Here is a 21,876-nt window from a genome sequence, read left to right on the forward strand (position 1 = left end):
TCTGATTCCAAATTCTTCCCTGTTTCTAGCACATACACTACAAGTAACGTAAGTAGCCTTAAGACACGCTAAGACATCAATATTATCATCGACATCCAATATTCACAAGTTAATGATGATAAATTTACTATTTCACCTTATCAAATAAATTAATAATGTATTAACTCATTGAACAAGTATTATTACTAAATAATTGTCAGATAAATGTTAATTATTATTTTAATTAACTGAATTATGGGAATAATTTACTAGATTGATAATAAGGATAATAACCTAATGACATAAAAAAACCAATGAGACTTCCTCTCTTATTTTTAAATCCTTTCTTTTTCAAAATGTTATCTTAGAAAGTCCAAATGTTTTTATTCCTTGTTTGAAGTTTCTAGACCTTTTTAAACTGAATTTTTATTGTCAATCAACTTTGGCTGTACTTCAGAAACTTACCCTAGATTCTCACTCCCACCATTATGACCCTGTAGCCTAATACTCTAAAAACCCTCTCTAACCAAAATGTTCTACTTCTCAGCTCCCTTTCACCCCTTCTTTCTTGACACTTCTCTGTTAACTTCATCAAAGCCCTGACCCTTCCATCTTCCTTTGAGACTGTCTACCTTCTTCTCCTGGTTTCTCTCTCTGCCCTGCTCAACCTCAAGCCCCATTGTCCAGAGGTGATAGCCTATTTTCTTATCTCCAGAGCACTCCATTTCTTGCACCTGGAAACTTCTATGGTGTCTCCCAGCAAAACACCAAACCCAAATCAGTGATATCTGTCCAGAGAAATAAGTGTCTCTGAAGACACCACACCAGAGTGACTTGTTCCTACTCACTATATTCCTGTCTCACCTCAGCAAAGCTGAAACCACAGCTACCAACACTCGTACTTAACTGCAATCACCATACTCTCACTTCCTCCGGGTAAAGCAGACAATGAGACCTACTAAGACTCTTAAATCACTCCTGCCCCCAGTTTCCCTAGGATCTTACTCCATGAGCCATCAGAAGCACATTCAAGTTTTTCTCAGTTTGAAGATATAGACAGATAGATAGATAGATAGATAGATAGATAGATGATAGATAGATAGGTAGACAATAGATTGATAGATAATTAATGGTGGTGAATGAATGAATACATAGATGTAACTCACTTGATTCTCAGATCCTTAGAAATACAGTACAATGTATCTCCTCATCTTCACAACTTAACCTTTAGGAGGCACTATATTCCAAAGGCTATAGTCTCTATTCCTCATTTTCAAGTCACTTCTCAACCCACTTACAGGGGCTTTTTGTCCCCACTTAAACTTACCACAGAAAATCTCCAATGACCCCCTTAGCTGCCAAATTAGTGGATACTCTTTCATACCACTGCTTAATTGACACTGTGAATTATTCCCTTCTGGAAAAGTCTACACTTCTGTGATTTCTAAGATTTTGAGTAACCTCTTTTCTCTCTCTCTCTCTTTTTTTTTTGTTCTTCTTTTCCTCTGTTCACTGATGAAACATTTGTGTTTCTCAATGTCCTGTCATCAGCTCACTGGTGAACTCATTTTAAATGCGTTCTCTGATTGTCCTCATTCATTCTGGTGCTTTCAACTAGTGTGATCATTCCCAAATACATATATATATATATATATATATATACACATATGTATATATATATATATATATATATATACTCACAAAGATCCGTACGTATGCATAAGGGTATCTGCAAATGTACTTAGGAATGGGTATATGTGTGTGTGTGTGTGTGTGTGTGTGTGAATGTGTGTTACTACACACACACAAAAACAAAACAAAAATCCATAAATATCCATAAATGTCTCCAGCCAGTCCAGCTGTCTTCCCCAGGGTTTGGGAATCACATAATCAACTGGCTTCTGGAGATCTCTCCCTACACACCCTATGCAGATGTAAACGCAATGCTTTAAAATTGAATGTATTTTTTTCTCCCAGATCAGTGCTACATCCATTCAGACCCCTAAGTTAAAAACCTCAAATTCATCTTTGACTCTTTTACTATGCCTTTCTAATCAAACATAAAGTCTTATTAATTTTATTCAATCAATATTTTTTCCTCTACTTCCCTTGTCTAGAAAAACATCCTGACTCAGTGGGATTACTAAATGTCCAATCCAATCATTAGCTCCAAATGGTCCATCATCTGGAAACCACCCAATATGGAAATACCCAGATCACTTGTCTACCTAAAAATCCTGTGTGTCTCACACAGCCTTCAAGTAATCAAGGCTCAGGGGAAGGGAGAGGGATTTGTAAACCCTGGAGCAAGCTTCTGCCTACTGGAGACCGCTGCTATGTAGAGACCCTGGGTGAAGCCACCATCACCATGTCTGACCAGGAAGCAAAACCTTCAGCTGAGGACTTGGGGGATGAGAAGGAAGGAGAGTACATTAAACTCCAAGTCATTGGACAGGAGAGCAGTGAGATCCACTTCAAAGTGAAAATGACAACGCATCTCAAGAGGCTCAAAGAAGCATACTGTCAAACACAGGGAGTGCCAGTAAATTCAGTCAGATTTCTCTTTGCAGGTCAGGGAATTGCTGGGAATCACACTCCAAAAGAACTGGGAATGAAGGAAGATGTGATTGAAGTTCATCAGGAACAAACAGGGAGACATTCAATGATTTAGATATTCTTTTTTTTTTTCTTTACTCTCAATCCTTTTTTATTTTTAAAAATGTTAGGTGTTCAACACAGACTGGAAAACAGGCACCCCATCTCTTTAAAACATCTGATGATTTGAATTCTCGTGTCCATGATTCATTTCCACTTGTTTTCGTTGTGCTGATTTTTGATCAAACTTCAGCCCCCTTCATATTGCACTCTCCTTTTTAAAAATTACATGTGAGCACAGAAAGGCCACCTTTTCCGGGTCTGTGTATTTTCAGGCTTGCGATAAATAAGATCGAAAAATGAGGGTGTTCATAATAACTTTCCAATCGACCCTGAAGTTCCCACATCTGATTGCTTCACTCCTGGACTATGACTGTGGGTGATGGAAGTTTTTCAGAAAACTGAACTGTGAAAAAATGACCTTTCCTTAACTTGAAGCTCCTTTTAAAATGTGAGGGTCTGAACCAAAAGAAGAGAAACATCAGGGGCACCTGGGTGACTCAGTTGGTTAAGCTTTAGGCGTTGGCTCAGGGCATGATCTCACAGTTCATGAATTCAAGCCCCACATCAGGCTCTCTGTTCTCAGCCCAGAGCCTACTTCAAATTTCTGTCACCCTCTCTCTACCCCTTCTCCTGTCCATGCTCTCTCTCTCTCTCTCTCTCTCTCTCTCTCTCTCAAAAATAAATAAACATTAAAAAAAAGAGAGAAGAAAAATATCAGACTGGAGTCAAGACATCTGTCAAGAGACAGTGAAAGTGAAGATTACTCCAAAGATGGCCTCACTGAAGAAAAAGCATTTTAAGATAAAAGAAAGATCTTGTCAGAAGATCCCAGAAAAGTCCTAATTTTCATTAGCAGTTAATAAATTTACTCATGCAGAAGTGTATTCAACAGAACCCTGCTCTTCTTTAATTTTATTTGAACTTTTTGCCCGGGGATATGGGTTTCCAATGGACATTGTCTGTACCACCTTCATTAAAATAAACAAACGATTTGTAAAAGCCATAAAAACAAACAAAAACAAAGACCAAACGCAAAACCAAAAATCAAGGCTTATTCCCTGCAACTTCTTTTACCTCATCTCTCCAAGACATATTGAACTGAAGGACAGACCCAGCTCTGGTGGGGCCCGAAGGAACTACAACGTGGTGAGGGAACCCTTTTTAAGGAAAAAAAAAAAAATGATCCAAAAGGAAATATTTATTTCACATGAAAAAAGAAATCACAACAAATGTTGAAACCTGGACATGCAGGTCCCCATCCTTGACCTCTTAGTAGGCAAATAAGCAGAAATGTTGACACAGAAATGGCTCTAGATCTCAACCTGGCCATCCTTTCCACCTAAAGCCTCCACAACCTGCAGCAACTCCTAGAACTCATCAGGGACTGTTCAGGTAAGAGAACCCGATGATGCAACTTGACTGGCTTTCCAGTGAACTCCACTCTCCTTGAACTTTAAGTTCCAGCAAGCTAAACAGTGTTTCAAACACACCCCATCCCCTGTGCTGCCTTTTTTGCCTTTGCTCGTGCATGAAATGCACTTGTCTGTTCCATGCTCTGGACAGCCTTCATCCCTCCATCTTGCCTAAATCATTTTAATTTATTGTTCAACATCTAGCTCAGGTGTTACCTGATTCTTCTAAACTGGGTGACTCCTCTTCTCAGGGTTCTTTTAATTCCAAGTGGAGCTCTTTCCAAATATTTGCAAGGCCCAGGGCAAAAATTCAACCGGAAGCCCTCTTGTTCCCTATCCAAATATTTGAAAGTTACAAACCCAGCTGACAAACTATTAAATAAGATATATTCTTTCCTCCTGCCCTGAGAAATATATCTTCTGGATGGCTGAGTTCAAGGTTAGAATGCTTGAACTCCTGGCAGGTCAAGGCCAGAAAAGGACACACTGGGAGAGCTGGCCCCAGCCCCACCACCACATTGACCTCTCTGCATAACCAGCTCCCTCCCCAAACGTCCTTCCACGCTGCAATAGCTTCCACACACACACACACACACACACACGTGGACTGCCAGCCCCATCCAAGCTCCATCTTTTGCCCTGCAAACAGCTACCCCAGGACCGTCCCTCAGGCCAAGGTGTGTGCATACATACCTGCGGCACAGCCCAGAAAATGGACTTAGGACAAAGGACAGTGCAGAGAATTCCAAGCCCAGTGCATGATCCAGACAGGGAGACAAACTCTGGGTTGATTACATTCACTTGGCTCTCCAAACTCTCCCACCTATGGGAAGGGCCAGAGCCAAAGCAGAGACCAGAGTGAGGCTTTCTAGAGCACACACAGGCCAGGGCTGGAGCCCCTCCTGCCTGAGTCTCAGGGAGATACTGTTTAAGTGAATGATAGATACATCTCCCTGTTAGACTGTGAGCTCTTTATGAGCAACGACTGCTTCTTAATCCATTGTTGCCAACAAACTATCAATGCCTGAAAATAAAATGATAGAATAAATGGACAAAAAAAGGAAGCACAGCATACCTGTGGGCCTGGAAAGCCTATAAAATCATGATTCTTGGGATGTTTTTGTTCCACATAACGATCTCCACCAGGCTTCCTAACTGATCTCTACGTTCTATTCACAGAGAAAACGCTTCCCGGCAAGAGGTGCGGCTTCTTTAATTAAGCACAGTGCGCTAGAATGACAATTAAAAATACAGTGATTTAAAACATTTAGGTGGTGCTCAGGAATATGCCTGTTTACAACGAGTCTGCCATGAGTCTGCCATACACCGACCAGGATTTGCAAATACAAATACTGGTTGAGGCAACACCAAGAACCATCTTCAGAATGAAGTTCAGTTGTCACTTACCAATAAATACAACTGCCTGGGAGCAGATTCCTCCCTGATTCTGCACTGAGACTCTGAGTGCTGTAAGCACAGGGGAGGGGAGAATAAAAAATGGTAAAAATAAGAGATAATAAAGTCACATAACTTTTTTAAAAAAATGAATGCAGGGGCACATGGGTAGCTCAGTCAGTTAAGCTCGGGCCATGATCTGAAGGTTGGGGAGTTCGAGCCCTGTGTGGGGCTCTGTGCTGACATCTCAGAGCCTGGACCCTGCTTCAGATTCTATGTCTCCCTCTCTCTCTGCCCCTCCCCTGCTCGTGCTCTGCCTGTCTGTCTCTCTCTCTCTCTGTTTCAAAAATAAATATTTTTTTTTTTAAAAAAACAGATGTATAGTACCTAACACACTAACTGGCCCAAAGTAACTGTGCAATATGTGGTACCTTCAAAGAGGAAGATGACTTTGAAAAGGTTCAGTCCCACCCAGTGTGGGTCCTGTTTCTCTTCGGCTGGGCAAAGGCAAAGAGAAACTGTGCAGCGAAGTATTTCTGTCATACACAGCTGCAATTTCGGCTGTCACATCTCAAAAAATTCAAGGAGCATTTTTTAAAACATGTTATTGTTATGAAAGAATTTTGCTCCCAGAGAATTCATTAATCAAAGTATCACTGCAAGCCCTGCACAAAGTCTGTGATGTTTCCTTTTTCATTCAGTTACAGAGGAATGGGCTGCAACACTGGCTGATGGAGTAGAAAGAAAAGGGACGTTGGAATCAAACTCTGGCTTTGAAAAAGATCTTACACCTTGGAAACGTTACTTAGTTTACATTTGCTTTGATTTTCTCCATTCTAAATTGTAGTTAATGATACAATTGTTTGTTTCAGAACTGTTCTTTGAAGTTTAAATGTAGTGGTTTATGTGAGGCACCTTATAGTGCCTTACACTGAGGATGTTTGATAAATGTAAATAAGTTGTGTCTAAAATACAATAGTCGTTCGTAGGGGCACCTGGGTGGCTCAACGATTGGGTATCAGGCTTCGGCTCAGGTCATGATCTCATGGTTCGTGGGTTCAAGCCCCATGTCGGACTCTGTGCTGACAGCTCAGAGCCTGGAGCCTGCTTCCGATTCTGTGTCTCCCTCTCTCTTTGCTCCTCTCCCACTCATCTCTGTCTCTCTCTGTCTGAAAAATAAAATAAAACTTTAAAAAATTAAAAAAAAAACAATAGTCATTTGTATGGCATGTCACCCAGGACAAAGATACATTAAAATCAACCATTGCCAACTTGACTTTCTAGTCAACAATCAACTAGGTTTTCATGTACTGGCGTGACTGTTGCTCTCACCAGGTATACTTGTTTAATCATGATGTATGTCTTATTAAGTCTTACTTTGTAGTCTGTAAAACCCTGGATTTTTCACATAAAATTAAGTACGTATACCATTGGTTCATATGTCAGACTGCTTCAATTACTTAACATAAATTATCACATTTAATTGCACATACCAAAGGCAACAAATAAATGCTTGTGTAAATTGGATTTAATTTGGACTTTGATTTGCTCTCGACTTAACTTTGATTTTTTTTTCACTAATATTAGCATTATTTGCTAGGCTCCTATTAGATGTTGAATGAATCCATTCTTCTGGACTTAGATTTTGCTTGAAGAATATTGAGTGTGTGTGTGTGTGTGTGTGTGTGTGTGTGTGTTTTAATAATTCTCAAACCAAAAACTAAAATGTCAGACACGGGAAACTTCACAACAACCTTATTTTCGAAAATTGCCTGAAAATTTGTGACAGTTGTCCTCACATATAAAAGCAATTTTCCTAATGCCATTGTTGCCATTAATGATGATGTGTACCAGTGGCCTCAATGAATCCAGCATCAGAGCTCTTGACTGACTTTTGAAATTCTTATTCATATTTTTATTAACACTCCATATAATGTCTTTTCATTTTCTCAGACTCCACACCTGGAAATGTCTCCTTTTATCTGTGTCTGTGTCATAAAATGCACCTAAACCTTGAAGTTAGTGAAAAAGGACAATAAATTAGAAATCTAGAAGCCCAGGAGGACTCTTAGATTTACCACTAATACCAAATGAATAATTAACCCTTCTGACAATATTTTTAAAGATAATATATTAAAATTGCAACCATTTACATTTGTATAATAATATGTTGCCTTTAACAAGATTTTAATACATAACATATCTAATTGAAGCCAAAACAAAACAAAACAAAAAACCCATGAGGAAAACAATGGGAATTTCTGTCCCTGTTTTCAAGAAGTACTAACAGTAACAGGTACTAATGACAGGTTTTTCCTCACTGAGCACACAGGCTTTGATTTATGCTTCATATAATTGGGCTTGTGCTTTATTTCTTAAGTCCTAAATGGTTAAATCTTTACCTCAGCTGGAAAAGTCCATTCTATAGGCTTTCACCGCTGGAATGATCTGGCTATTGGTGTTATTTCTCAGAAGAGTTGGGTCAAATTATTGGAAACCATTAAATTAAATGATGTTTAAGTACCTTCAAATTACTTAGACAATCAGCTCTATATAAATATGAGACATCGTCGATTCTTATCTTCTTAAAGGCATCCTCCATGGGCAGAGATAAGAGGAGAAATATTTTCCACTATAATCTCCTTAAAGATCAACGAGTCAATGCAGTTGGAAATGTCCCATAACTCCCTCCACTTTTTATAGCATAAATGTGTCAAGAGCAAACACAGGTGTCTCCATTGGTGTCCATGACTCCGTGTCGGCTAAAAAGCTACAATTTCTGCTCTTTCAATTAAAAGTTTATTTTTGTTTTTTGTCATTGTTGTTGTTAAAGGTATCCCAGAAAATAATATCTGTGAGCAACACAGAGTGTAATAGTATTTCTGTGAAGTCAATCAGGAAATCTTGACTACAGAGTCCCAGGAAATGCTGAGTTAAATTATCCTTGGCCATGAGTAACCATGCCGAATGTAAAAGCTGCACTGCTCCTGAGAGCCATTATCCCTGTTGCTATTATATGACCTTTACTGCAGTCCTTTCCTGCCTCACACTTCCATTTCTTTATCCACAAAGTGAGGAGCCTGGACTGTAATATATTTAAAACTCTAACACCCAGGGATTGATTCTTTCTGGAAAACAAAATGATAAATTGTTATTCCAAGCTTCGCTAGCTCTGCTGGCTTGCCCTCATTTGCCTGAAATTCCATCATACAACACATAGTTTCTGGTTTCAAGTATTCACAAGATACGTAGTACATTTAATGTCAGCCGTCCTACTCAAACTTGTAAACTAATCTAGCATCTTTCTGAACAGGTAAGCAAACAAACGGATATTCAAATAACATAGCAATTAACTATTCTTGTCTGAATTATGCAACTATGCTTGTGGGACAAGAATAGAAAGGAATTTTTATAGCACATGAAAATAATTTATAAGGAAAGAATAAAATCACATTAAAAAATTCTTAACCGTTTTAGTTTCCCAACTGTATATTATTGATGTAGAGTTCTAAATTATATAGTACTGGTTTTTAAAATAGTGTATATCTCAAAGTATTAAATTATAATTCATTTAAAAATTTTAAGCCCAATTCTCCCAATATTCTGATTGAACATACTGTCAGATGCAGGTAGTTACGAGTAGCAAATACATCATGATAGAAACTCTAGAAAAATTATATCTGCTTCTATCTACAGGTCTTTCAATCAAGCCACAAGTTGCATGAATTGAATTAAAAAATGAGGATATTTGCTCTTATTTAATATAAATGATCTTTAAATATGGACATCAAAAGAATAACCAACTGAAAAATAAGCTGAATATCTATTAAGAAATGAGAGTATTTTACATAAAGCTGTAGTTCTAGAATATTAACTTTTATACTTTCTATACTTTGATATAATACTGTATTAATTACAAAGATGAAAACAATATTTCATGTGTTTTGTTTAGAAGAATAATATTTCTTAAGTTCTAAAATAAGATGTGAAAGCTCTTGTTTCTATTTTGTTCCACCCGCTTATGTTTTTGTTTTTTGTTTTTTGGGGTTTTTTTTTTTTTGTTTTTTCTCTTAAGATTGGGTAATGTGAGCCTCACCACAGCCTTTCATTTAAAGTTTGGAAAAACTCTGGATTCTTTCTTTATCAGCAAATAAAGATAAGAGTAGCATGCTAAAAATGCCAATTTTGCTTCTTGTCTTGAAAGGTGATAATGTGCTTTCCAAAGCAAATTTTCTTTTCTAACTCCAAAGACTCAGTAATATCACCTTAATAATCTTTTCATCTTGAATAGCACGATTCTTTGAAAATATTAATTACTGAACCATTCCTGATATCACTTTGAAATTATGTGATGCCACTTGTAACACTTTACCACATTCAAAATGTTGTATGAAGAGAAATCAATATTATTAGAGGGCTATTGACCAAGAAAGATTTTTCAGAAACACCACTATTCTAAGCATAAGTGAGTACAACAAGCTTGAACACTAATTAGGTACTGAAAACAACAAGCTCTGTTTGGGTGAAGAAATGTGTCATTAGTCATAGGTCCTATGAGTGGAAAAATTTTAAGATACTTGAATCATGATATTTAAAAATAAATGCAGCTATCTATAATAAGTCCTTCATTCTAATCAGTTTTTTTGGTACACTTAATTGATGCATTCTTGGAGCAAAGAACTACATAATGGAAAGAGATGATTAAAAATGAGTGACGTGTTTATTTTAAAACCCAACCATTACTACTAATGTAAAAGGAGTAACTGATCTTAAATCATAAGCATTGTATTGTAAATAATATAAGAGTTTTGACTGTTCATTTATGTTTCAGAACCCTAACAGCATTGTCTCACTTATTTGTAATCCATCAACCCAGGTGACAAATAGTCTTCTATATTTATCCACTCAGAATATACAAGAAGCATACTGTATTAGCAGCTGAAACTACAAACGCTAATGTCAATCAAACAGTCTGGCCGGGTCCCATATTTCTTGTCACCAAGAGGCTTAAAGCAAAGAATCTGTGCCTAATTCTTTTAAACCTTATAGGTCAAAAGGTTTTAAAATTATTTTTGACACCATTTCTTTGCTTTGTCAACAGGCCTGAGTACTTTTTAGCTCGTAAAGGATATAAAAAACGACTCATTCTAACTTCGCAAATTTATGGGTTTTAAGACATCGCTTTTCACAGTAACATAATTCTGCAGGCAGATTACATGAATGCTATGCCTCAGAAAGATGTTGATATACTTTTGAAAACTATGTCTTAAAAGCTTGTCTGCATGGTACCAAGAACTGGACCAAACAGCCCATGGGGCCTCAGATGTGTCTTTGGCTCTGAAGTGGGTATGGCACTAGGGCAGGTGGTCCCTACCTAGTTTAGCGAATTACAGCTTCTAGAGGCACTGTCAATTCCTTGTGGCCTTACTGAATCCCAAAGGGGAATATTTTAGCAGTTCTTTTGAACCGACTCCTCATGGCTCAAATCACATGAGTTCAGGTAGCTTCTGACTCACACACACACACACACACACACACACACACACACACAGAATCACTCTCTCTTTGTATACGGGACATTTGAACACACATATTTCTCCTTTCAGCTCTTGTTCCTCCTTACTTGTCTGGTATTCAAGCTACTTCAGGGTACTTTCTGGCCTTTTCTGTTGCCTTTCCCTCTTGCTTCACATCTCAAATTTCTCCTCCTTTTATTTCTAAGAACTGGGTTGTATCATTGGAGTCTCCCATCCAGGTACACTTCTCTCAGTTCGATCCTCGACACCGCTGTTGAGGTCGTTTTTCTGGTCAAAAGTCTCTTTTGTTGATATAGCCCAGGCAGGAGTCTTAAATGTTGTCAGCGCACCACTCCTAAGAAGCAAAGCGAGTCCTGTCTCCCTTTGTCTAACCTTCTTACTCTGCTATCGATAAGCCATCTTCATGACCACATCCCTTACAGCTGATACATTCTTTCTCTGCAAACTTAATGACTCCACTCCCTTCTTAAAAGTCCCTCTTTTCAGGAAGTTTTCCTGACAGACTGAGAGGCATGACAAGCTCCTCCTGGCCTCACCCTGACTAAACATGAAATAGTTTCCACAGTTTCCCAGTTACCACCCAAGGGTGATATGCAATGCTAAGATGTGAGGTTCTATTTCATCTTTTTATTGTCTCTGCATGTCCTTATATTGCAGGGTGTGTTGACTCTTTATGTCAGTGTGTGGGGATGTAGTTAGGGAGCAACTGGGAGTTCTAGAAGTTACACGTGATACAGCAATGCATCACATCCAATAGCTGCGCCATTAACATTGGTATGATGGTGTTGATGGGTGCTTACATCTACAAGATTTCTTCAAACTCCATCTGACTTGAGGAGGATTATTCCTCCTTTTTTCCATTTATTAGGAGGCCCAGGGTTACCAGCTGGTTAATAAAGAGGAAGTGATTCAGAAAAGGGTGATTGTAATATTCATTTATGCACATAAACATGAGAAAAGGATATTAAAATTACAGTATATATACTAAAATTTAAAAACACATTTAAATATATAATTACATTATAATTAAAATAAATATATAAACATATTATTACACAAATATATATGTGTGTGTGTGTGTATATATATATATATATATATATTTATAATACAATAAAAAAAAGCCAAAAGAATTACACAATTAAGTACCATCTCTGGAGAGGAGAAAACATCTATGGTTGTCTTCAAATTCCTTTCCTTGGATCACACTGTCAACATTTAGAAAAATAATCACTACTATAGTAATAGATGCTTTACTATGAATGTTGCATCCAAAAGAATGCCATCTTCAATAAAAATTGGCTTACAGAATCTATTGCATAAAGATTCCCCAAATCTCATTTTCTTTTTGTTTTACACATAGGTAACAGTGGTCTATACTAAGCCGTAGCTTAGTTTGTAGTTATTGTGAATTTGTTATAAAGCAAAGGATTTTGTGGTCTTTAAGTTTCACCATATTATATCCAAATGGCATTTTGCAAGCTACTCATTTATAAATTTGGGCTATAATTTCTATTGTAAATAAATAATAATAAACATGTTGTCCTAAAATGCTTTTCAGTCTGACTAACTCTCCAATGTATTTGATTTTATTTTACATATGAAAAGAATATTATAAAAAAGGAATATTACAATTACCCATCTATATACTATATTATGATAATTTAGAGTTGGGTGGTAAATCTTATCTGAGTTTGCCAACAAGCTATCTTTAGTAATTTTGTTTCTATAATTTTACTTCTAGAGCCTAAAATCTTAAGTGATTTTTTTCCCTAGGCATTTTTCTTTTTATTTCCTTTCCTAGATGTTAAAAGACAAAAGGAAGAAAGAGAAAACAAAAGCACTCTATGCCTAAAAAACTTGAAGTAAGCTCTCTTCCTAAACCTATAATAAAAGGCATGATTTTCACATTTGCAAATAATTTTACAGTAGACAGTTCTATCACATTACTTGGAATTACACAAAGCAGGGACTTCCACAGAAAAGGTCTGTAGAACCATTACACATAGAAACATAAGGCCATTGTCTTATGAAAATTAATCTGCTTTTAAGAAATTTCCTGAGTAAGAATGTTTGCTATGTAATGCTTAGAACATTTAGTGATATGCATGTAAGCACTAAAAACTATGCCCCCCAAATCTAAAGTTTAGAGTAAATCTATAAATGGCTATGATGAGGCTTCCTTGACTTTAGGGTGTCTCATATCTGTAGGACTCCATGCCCAATGACATTATGATACGGTTTTAGTGGGAACCTTTACAAGGCCATGCCTAGTACTAAATTGCACCCTAGAGAGAATAGTATTATGATGAGGCTCTGGTGAAAAAAAAAGTGATTTGCCATTTTGCACGGATAGATTTCCATGCAGTGGAACCTCATTGCTAGGTAAAGGTCTGGTGGTGTGTGAATCCTGGTGAAACAGCTTCCCTCTCTGCCTCTCACCTTTCAGTTTTCAGTCGCCCTGCTTTAAAAAGAAGTTAAGAGTTGGGTTTAAAAACACTGTTTCTAATATAGATTCAAGGTTTCCTTTCTTTTAAAAAAAATTATAATACAGTATTTGTAATCTTCCACAGTAACGAAACTGAGATTACTGCCTTTGAACACAAGTCCCCATTGTGTCTTGGGCAGGGAAAAAACTCTATAAATACAGAATTTTTTTAAGGGAAATAGGTAACTGTGAAATAGTAAGCCAATAAATAGAATGCAATCATAATTTACAATGCTAAAATTTGCCAGTACTATATATGGGTAATATACAACTAGTGATAAGTAACATACAGCTCTCATGAAAAAGTATTAGCCTTTTTTCCTTCACAGCAACTGCATGATTCATTTTATTCTCTGTATGCATTTATATGATGAATTCTTATTGCAGAGTATGAGAAGTTTGATATTCCACTTATAGACGTCCAGAAAAGAAACTTGCTAAAGTAAAGTGTTCTTTGGACAGTTTTTCCCCCCCGCCCCATCTAACTTTTTTATTTCGTTGTCATCCGGCTGTAAGCTAACCCAAGGATAAAAAGGTTTCTTGCAAGAACCCGAAAGGACGGCTCTGACAGCTACGGAGCACAGAGTTGTAAGTTATCACGTACTTTGCCGAGTAGGCCGTCTCTTAGCCCATAGCTGATGAAATGCCATCGTGCAGTGAGAGTCGGTGGGTTCCCTCGCCGTAGATTACACTGCACTGATTCTGTTTTGCTTTTGGTCAAATGCCAAAGCAATACATCTCGCAACAAGAAAGCAGTGCCGCTAATTAAAACAACATAGTCAATCCTAACATATGCAAAAGGAAATAAATATTTAAATAAACACGGATTTGATAAAGATTGTCATGATTAAAATTATACAAAGCAAAATGAAGGCCTTATAAGAATAATGAATTCTCTCCCCAAAATCTCCCATCTCAACTCGGTTGAGAAGGTATTTAACTAACAGAATATTTAAAGGTAAATAGGACAGTAAATATGAAATACCAAAGTAGACAAAACAAAACAAAGTATTCATATAATGAAGTCGTTTTTGTCTTAAAATACGGCTCACTGACATTCTTTTAAATATCTTTCCTATGAAATTTAGAGTATAATTTTTTATTTTACCTATGTGAAATTATGGTCTAATTAATTATGAGATCATACATTTGTGAAGTTCTATTTTAGCTTATTCAACATAGGTACAGAAGACTGTGCCAGGATGGAGTTAAAAGGATGAATAATGCAAACACTTTCCCTTCCCTTAATAGAGCCTAATAGTTCGGCGAAGGCTAGTGGTGCAATGAGAGAAAGAGAAAGAGAATAAATAAACAAATGAATAGGGAAGAAAACTACCAAATGTGATTGAAGAAAGTTAACTGGACTTGCAATAGATAATGTTGGAAGAAACCTACTTCAGACAGGGTGATCAGGAAAGTTTCAATAAGAGGTGACATCAAAGCTGAGCCCTGAAGGATGCAGAAGATATGGTCACACAAAGGATAAGAGAGAGGGGCGCCTGGGTGGCTTAATTGGTTAAGCGTCCAACTCTTGATTTCAGCTCAGGTCATGATCTTGAAGTTCATGAGTTCCAGCCTTGCATCAGGTTCTGTGCTGACAGTGCAGAGGCTGCTTGGTATTCTCTCTCTCTCTCTCTCTCTCTCTCTGCTCCTCCCCTGCCCCCTCATGTTCTCTCTCTCTCTCTCAAAATAAATAAATAAACTTTAAAAAAAGAAAGGATAGGAGAGAAATAAAGTCAGAGAGACCAGTGAATGCAGGGCTTCTGAGAGAAGGGCTCAGAGTGGTTTTCCTAGGAACTGAAAAAAGTCACTGGGGATAAATCTGAGAACAGGCCTGGAGAAGGAAAAGGAATTAGATATACAAACTCTGGAAGGAGATAGGACAAGGGTGATAGTAGTAGAAGGAGAGCAGATAGTTCTTAAAGAAATATTTGGAAGTTAGAATTAATAAGATAGGACTGTGCTGTTAAAACCTTAGAGAACTTGGAGATTAGACCCAGAAAGATGAAATGCATTGACAAAGTCATGCGGATAATGACAGTGCTGGCACAAAATCCCAAGTGTCCCAGATCATACCCTTAAATGTCTTGTGTTACACCAACTGTTACACTGTGTTTCCTTCTTACAGTATCTTTATTGCTGTATCATCCTGAGAACTTAATCAAAATACATTTATAAGTGTGCATATTCATGTATATATGGATATATTGAATATAGAGCTCTAATCTTAGCCAATCATAAACTTTTTCTTAACTAAGAAAAGATAGATAGAACTCCGTGACAGCTAATTTTTATTTTTAAAAAAAGTCAGTGTTTTGGTCACGGATATATTTGACACTGCAATTGTATACCTCATGTTTCTCAACAAGAACTCAATGGCAAGACTTCTAGTTGTCCACCAAAAACCCATTTTCCCCTCACCTTGGACACCTAACTTCCCAGTTATATTACATTTCCCAGGCTCTCCTACAGTTAAACGTAGCCATGTACATGGGCGCCTGGGTGGCTCAGTCGGTGAAGCATCTGACTTTTGTAAGCTCAGGTCATGATCCCACAGTTGTGAGATCAAGCCCGTATTGGGCTCCATGCTGAGCATGGAACCTGCTTGGGATTCTCTCTCTCCCTCACTCTCTCTCTGCCCTCCCCCACTCACATGCAAAAAATAAATAAATAAATGCTAAAAAAGACAGAGAGAGAGAGAGAGTATAGCTATGCACAAAGTTTTCACCAATAGAATTGAAGAGAAATGATCCGTGTCACTTCTGGAACTAGCCCTTAAGGCATCGAGCTTGCTTCCTCTGTGTTCTTATTCCCCTTGCCAGCAGTCTCAACAGGGATGTGGTGGTGATACAGCATAGTCCATGCAGATGGTGACAGCAACCTCAAAGCTATCAGAAAAATGACTTTAAGGGAACCTGAGTCCTAGAATGAACACAAGGAGCAGAGCTTCCCAGCCATGTTGGAACTCTTAGGTGAGAAAGAAATAAAATTCCTTATGTTTAAGCCACTGTGTAATAGGATCTCTATATTTCAGCAGCCAAGCTATATCCTAACCAGCAAAGACTCACAAATCTCTGCAAGTTGGAACAATTATACTTTTTATGTTGGAAGCAATCCTGAACCTTAATAAGGGGGAATATGAAGAGTCTTAATTGAGTAGTTCACTGGCTTTCTATCTGAGTGATATTTTCAGGATGTCTTGTTGGATGGGAGTGGAGGTAATTCTGACACATCCATTCATTCTCTGCTCCAACCCCTAACCCCTGCCCGCCACACACATATACATAAACATTGAGATCCATCGTTCTGTGTGGCTTTCTTAGGCAAAGGAGGTAGTTCTCAAATGGTTTGCCGTAATCCACCTTCTTGCAAAACCCTGTGTGCTTCAATCATTCACAGAGCTGAAGGTTGAATGAGAAATAAATATACTTGTTAGGGCAACGCCTGTGAGATAGATCATCGAGCTGTGTAGGCTACGGGACACATTGGGCATACGTTACTGAGAGAAAGGCATAGACTAGCTTCGGTTAGGTGCCAGAACCGTGACTCAAGAGCATATGGGTGAGATCGGTGTAACAAATGATTACACACCCACAAGGTGCTGAAGGCAACCAAGTCATCAATGCCCTAATTGTGAATAGACTTCAGTCTCTTCAAAGCTGACAAAAGCTCTACCATTCAAAAGTATGTCAGGAAGAAAGCAACCAATGGTCAGAACCATTGGTTAGGGGTTCAATTCCTGGTTCAGTCAGTTGTGGCCAGCATAACAAGGTCACATGGCAACTTTCACGGCAGAGGACAACCCTGGCTATATTCCTCAGGAGAGTGGTTTTTGAGGTTCAGAGGCATTTAGTAATCCACAAACTATCCAAGAGTAGGAACAGTAGCAGTACAGTAGTCTCGATCATAATAATAATAGCAAACATTTACTGAGCACTTACCTAGTTCCAGGCACAGTGCCAAATGCTTTATATACACTAATTTAAGCCTTATATGACTTTATTACCCCCATTTCACAGCTGAAGAAATTGAAGCTTAGGGACACTAATTGAGAGAACTAGTACCCAAATGGATGGGGTGACTCCAAAGCTTTATATTTAACTGAATTATACTGTGACCTTTATCAAGCCAGAGCATGGTCATACCCATATTTGTGACCCCAGAGCATCTAGCAGATAATGACCTGCATGCCATCACGAACACACAACGGCCAGTTCATTGAAATAATACATCCAGGGCTTCTGTGGTTCACTCTCCCTACCGTGACACTTGGAAACAATTTGCAAGGTGTTAAGTGTCAGCATGGTAAAACTTTAGTACAGTGTTCCAGACATACTTGTAGATTAGCGTCTTGTTTGCCAATTGGGGCAATGCCCAACTTAAATTGTACAATATGAATGTAAAGAGGATGGCAGCCTTGCGCATGCCCTGAAAGCAAACATCTTCACTCTTCTCCATACGTTTGGATTCCCCTCTCTCCGTCCACATGGATAATCACGGAAGAGGATGTTTCTGGTTTCTCTCTCTGACCCACTCTACACTCCTATTCACTCCCACATTCAAAAGGATGCATTGCTAATCCAATTCACTAGACTCTTCTATTCACTAGGTTTACTTACTAATGGGCAGGGGGACTCTGTCTCAAAAGCAGGAGCTGGGCTGCCCTGGCTTCTTCTTTAACCCTGCACACTGGGGAGCACATCTTCCCTGTTCTTGCACTTCCCAGGTTCAGCCATGAGGCCACCTTGTCTTTTATGTCTCTGTGGGGTAAGCCGACTTGCTCTTGTGGGCACACCCTTGCTTTTCTGCTCTGTTTAGACCAAGCATGGGATTTTAGCCTTTCATGTCTTCATGCAGGTAGTTCAACACATGGTTTCAGAGTCTATCTTACAGCTGCAAGAGAGCTACAGGCAAACCTGAATGTGTAGGTCCCAGAGTCAATGCAGAAAATCCCAAATCCAGCATTTTGAGAGAATCCAGAATTTTGTCAGGTAGATAGTACTTGAACATATACTTTAAAGTGGTGCTTTTTTTTACATTTGATTCTTTACGTATGGGTCCCCTGAATCAGAACTCCAAGCAGAGACCAGAGAGTATCACTGTAAACCCGAAACAACCTTTATAATTATTAAGGAGTAAGATTTATAGTTTTCCAAGCTGCCAATTCAGAAAAACTTCTGGAATCCTTTGTTATGTTAATTTAGGCCATGTCATCCTCAAAACAAATCCACATTACACTGTTTACTATGGTTGAAATTTCAATTACAAACAAGATACCTAGTCTAGGTAAACTAATATTGCAAATTCTACCACAAACTAAAAAATAGAATTAAGCAAAATCAGTTCTATTCATAGGTCAAATGTGTAAAAGTAGGAGAAGGAAAAAGAGAGGGATGGAGATTTAATTTTCATTCTCTCTAATCCCTAGCTAGCTATTCTGAATCCCAACATCGCTAAATACAACAATACAGCAGGGAGAAGTAATGTTATGGTATGTTTTCTGTTGTTTCCAGAAAACATATATAAATTGAAAATGAAAATTCCAAAAGAATACTAGGTCCCATACCACATGATATTTATTAAGGATATCTTAGGGAAAGTTTGGATATTCAGTTTCAAACTTTCAAATATGCTTGATAAATATTTGCTGAAGATTGAAGAAATTAATATCTTGTGGTTTTATTCTTATGCCTAATGCCGCATTAAACACTGCTGTATACATATATAGGGCAGGCTTGGGGTTTTTTGCAGGGGGGAGATGGGGCTAAATTTTACTATTGCTTACTTGTACTATTAGTTACATTTCCAACGACAATGTATGTGAGTATGTATTTCCCTTCAACCTTGCAAAGAAGAAAAAATTCTAAAGCAACACAAGAGAAATTTAATTATCTAAAATTTTTAAGCTCTTGCATGCAAAAGTTGCAATAACAAAGTTAAAAGAGAACCAAAGAGCTGAAAAAAAAAGATATCTTCAATACTTAATAGCAAAGGGTTATACTTTACATTTCAGACAAACAAACAATCCAAATGAAATACAGGTGTAGCGTAGGAATATGTAATTCATAGAATGTATATACACACACCAAAAACTATATGAAAGGTAGTCAACTTCACTAATAATTTTTAAAACTACTAGCTAAAACCATAATAATTTTTTCACCTTTCAGCATGGATAAAATTTCATAAGTTAATACAACCCATTAGTAAAGAGTGTAGAGAAATTTGGCTCATATACTTGTCCTCAAAGTATAAACAGGTGCTTTTTTGTAATTTGCAGTATCTGTGAAAGATTAAGTATGCACTACTAACCAACTCAGCAATCTCACTTCTAAAAATCCATACTAAAGAAATAACAGAATAGATACTTAATGAGGGTTGGAGAAGAACAGTTTTTAGTAGCAAAAAAAAAAAAAAGGTTGGGGGCAATTTAAAGATCATTTTGAGGCGGGGTTAAATAAATGACTACAACAATAGGGTGGGATAATGTTTGGGAGTCATATATGTAAATACTTCTGATAAGTGAGTAGATAGGATAACAGAGAATTGAGTGCAATTAACGGAAGCAGGAGGTCTGTCACCAAAAAAGACCCAAATTCCGGTTTTTTTCAAACATAAGATGTGGTCCAAACCAAACAAAATGTATTATCTGCAGATCATTTTCACCAGCAGGTCTCCAGACTTCGAGATCTGTATTGGAATGAAATGTACTGGCCTAGAAAGATAGCTAATGATACAGTGTAAAAGAGAAAAAAGTAATTTGCCAAACCAATGAATAGCATGATCAACTGTTCGGTAGATATGGATACATAGAAATGTCTATAAACACATAGGAAAAAGTTAAAAGGTACAGGTTAAAAGTGGATTACCTCTCTGTGCAGAATTAATGAAGCAGAGGAAGGGGAAAGGGTGACTTTCCCTTGTAACTTCATGTTGATTCTTAAATTGTGTAATCCTGGGTATTTTGTATTTTGTGGTTTTTAGCATTTTCAGATAAATTTTTAAACAATAGAATTACTCCACAGAAATTCACAAATAAAATTTTATGAAAAATAATAGAATTATGTTCAGGCTGAAGAGATAAGGTATATTTTCCTTAAATGTCAAAAACTTTGGTTATTTCTTTTTTTTTAATATTGATTTATTTTTGAGAGAGAGAGACACAAAGCACACTCTAGGAGAGGCAGACACAGAATCCGAAGCAGGATCCAGGCTCTGAGCTGTCGGCACAGATCCTGATGTGGGGCTTGAACTCACAAACTGTGAGATCATGACCTGAGCTGAAGTCAGACACTTAACCGAGTGAGCCACCCAGGCTCCCCAGTTATTTCTAATTTGAGATAAACCTTTTATGATTAGTCAATCACTGGTCAAGTTTTTTTTTTTTTTCCCAAAGAGAAAATGTTGGAATTAAAGCACCAAATTAGCAAATGTATTTAAACACTGAATTTGCACCAAAGATTTCAGATTCAGGAAGGGAGAGGATGGAACAGCTAACAGTTTGGAAAGTTTATGGTTTATTTAATGTTTATTTTTATTTTTGAGAGTGAGCATGAGCAGGGGAGGGGGACAGGGAGAGGGGGACAGAGGATCCGCAGCAGGTTCTACTCTGTCAGCAAGGAGCCTGATGCGGGGCTCGAACTCACCAACCGTGAGATCACGACCTGAGCCAAAGTCAGATGCTCAACCCACTGAGCCACCCAGGTGCCCCAACAGTTTGGAAAGTTTTGACAAGATTTTCCAATATGTAAGAAAGTTTAACTCAGTTTATCCACCAAAGCTAGCATATTTTCAGTTATGTTACCAATTCAGAGACTAGTTTGATCTAAGTGTCAAAGAAAACTATTTGAATGTAGCAATGAAACATACAATTAAGTTCTGCTTCTGTCTACTGATAAAACTTGAACTTGGTGGTAGAACATCTTACATGAGCATTTGGGGTTTGAAGAAAAAACATTGACAAGGCACTCAAATTTGAAAGCAGTTGATTTTATATCGCATTATGATTTTGAGCATACTTGAGGCTAGCATTTAGAATTTGTTATTTTTAATTCTTATGAAGTATGTGTGTGTTATGTTTGTGTATATGTGCATGCATACCTTATTTGGGACATTATACTATTCCGTCAGTCTATAGCCAAGTTGAATCTCAGGAAAGCATTATTATAAATACAGAAAGTTCTCTTAAAGAGATGGAAAGCAGGATTGATTTTGTTCTTCCAAGAACTTTAGAGTCTTTGGGCCCAAGCCATTTACACAGTTATTCAATTACATTCAGCCCTCTCAGTCAGGGGGTTGACTGTATTACCTATGGTCACCTAAACTGGCACCTAGGTTCGAAAGTAGAGCTAGAATCTCATGTGACAACTTACGGCACATAATGAGGCCCTTAAAGGGACCCAGACAA

The 21,876-nt window shown here is 37.6% G+C and overlaps 1 protein-coding gene across 2 annotated transcripts; it reads left to right on the forward strand.

Annotated features, from left to right (window-relative positions):
• The first annotated feature begins 2,347 nt into the window (after window positions 1-2,347).
• Window positions 2,348-2,650, forward strand: LOC102966915 (small ubiquitin-related modifier 1-like). 2 transcript variants are annotated; one of them, XM_042982694.1, is made up of 2 exons: window positions 2,348-2,530; window positions 2,597-2,650. In XM_042982694.1, the coding sequence occupies exons 1-2, from the start codon at window positions 2,348-2,350 to the stop codon at window positions 2,648-2,650; spliced, it is 237 nt and encodes a 78-aa protein (XP_042838628.1). The 2 variants fall into 2 exon arrangements, with proteins under 2 accessions (XP_042838628.1, XP_042838627.1); XM_042982693.1 differs by having other exon boundaries at window positions 2,348-2,650.
• The last annotated feature ends 19,226 nt before the right edge of the window (window positions 2,651-21,876 follow it).

Source organism: Panthera tigris, chromosome B1 (assembly GCF_018350195.1).
Source record: "Panthera tigris isolate Pti1 chromosome B1, P.tigris_Pti1_mat1.1, whole genome shotgun sequence".
NCBI classification, from domain to species: Eukaryota; Metazoa; Chordata; class Mammalia; order Carnivora; family Felidae; genus Panthera; species Panthera tigris.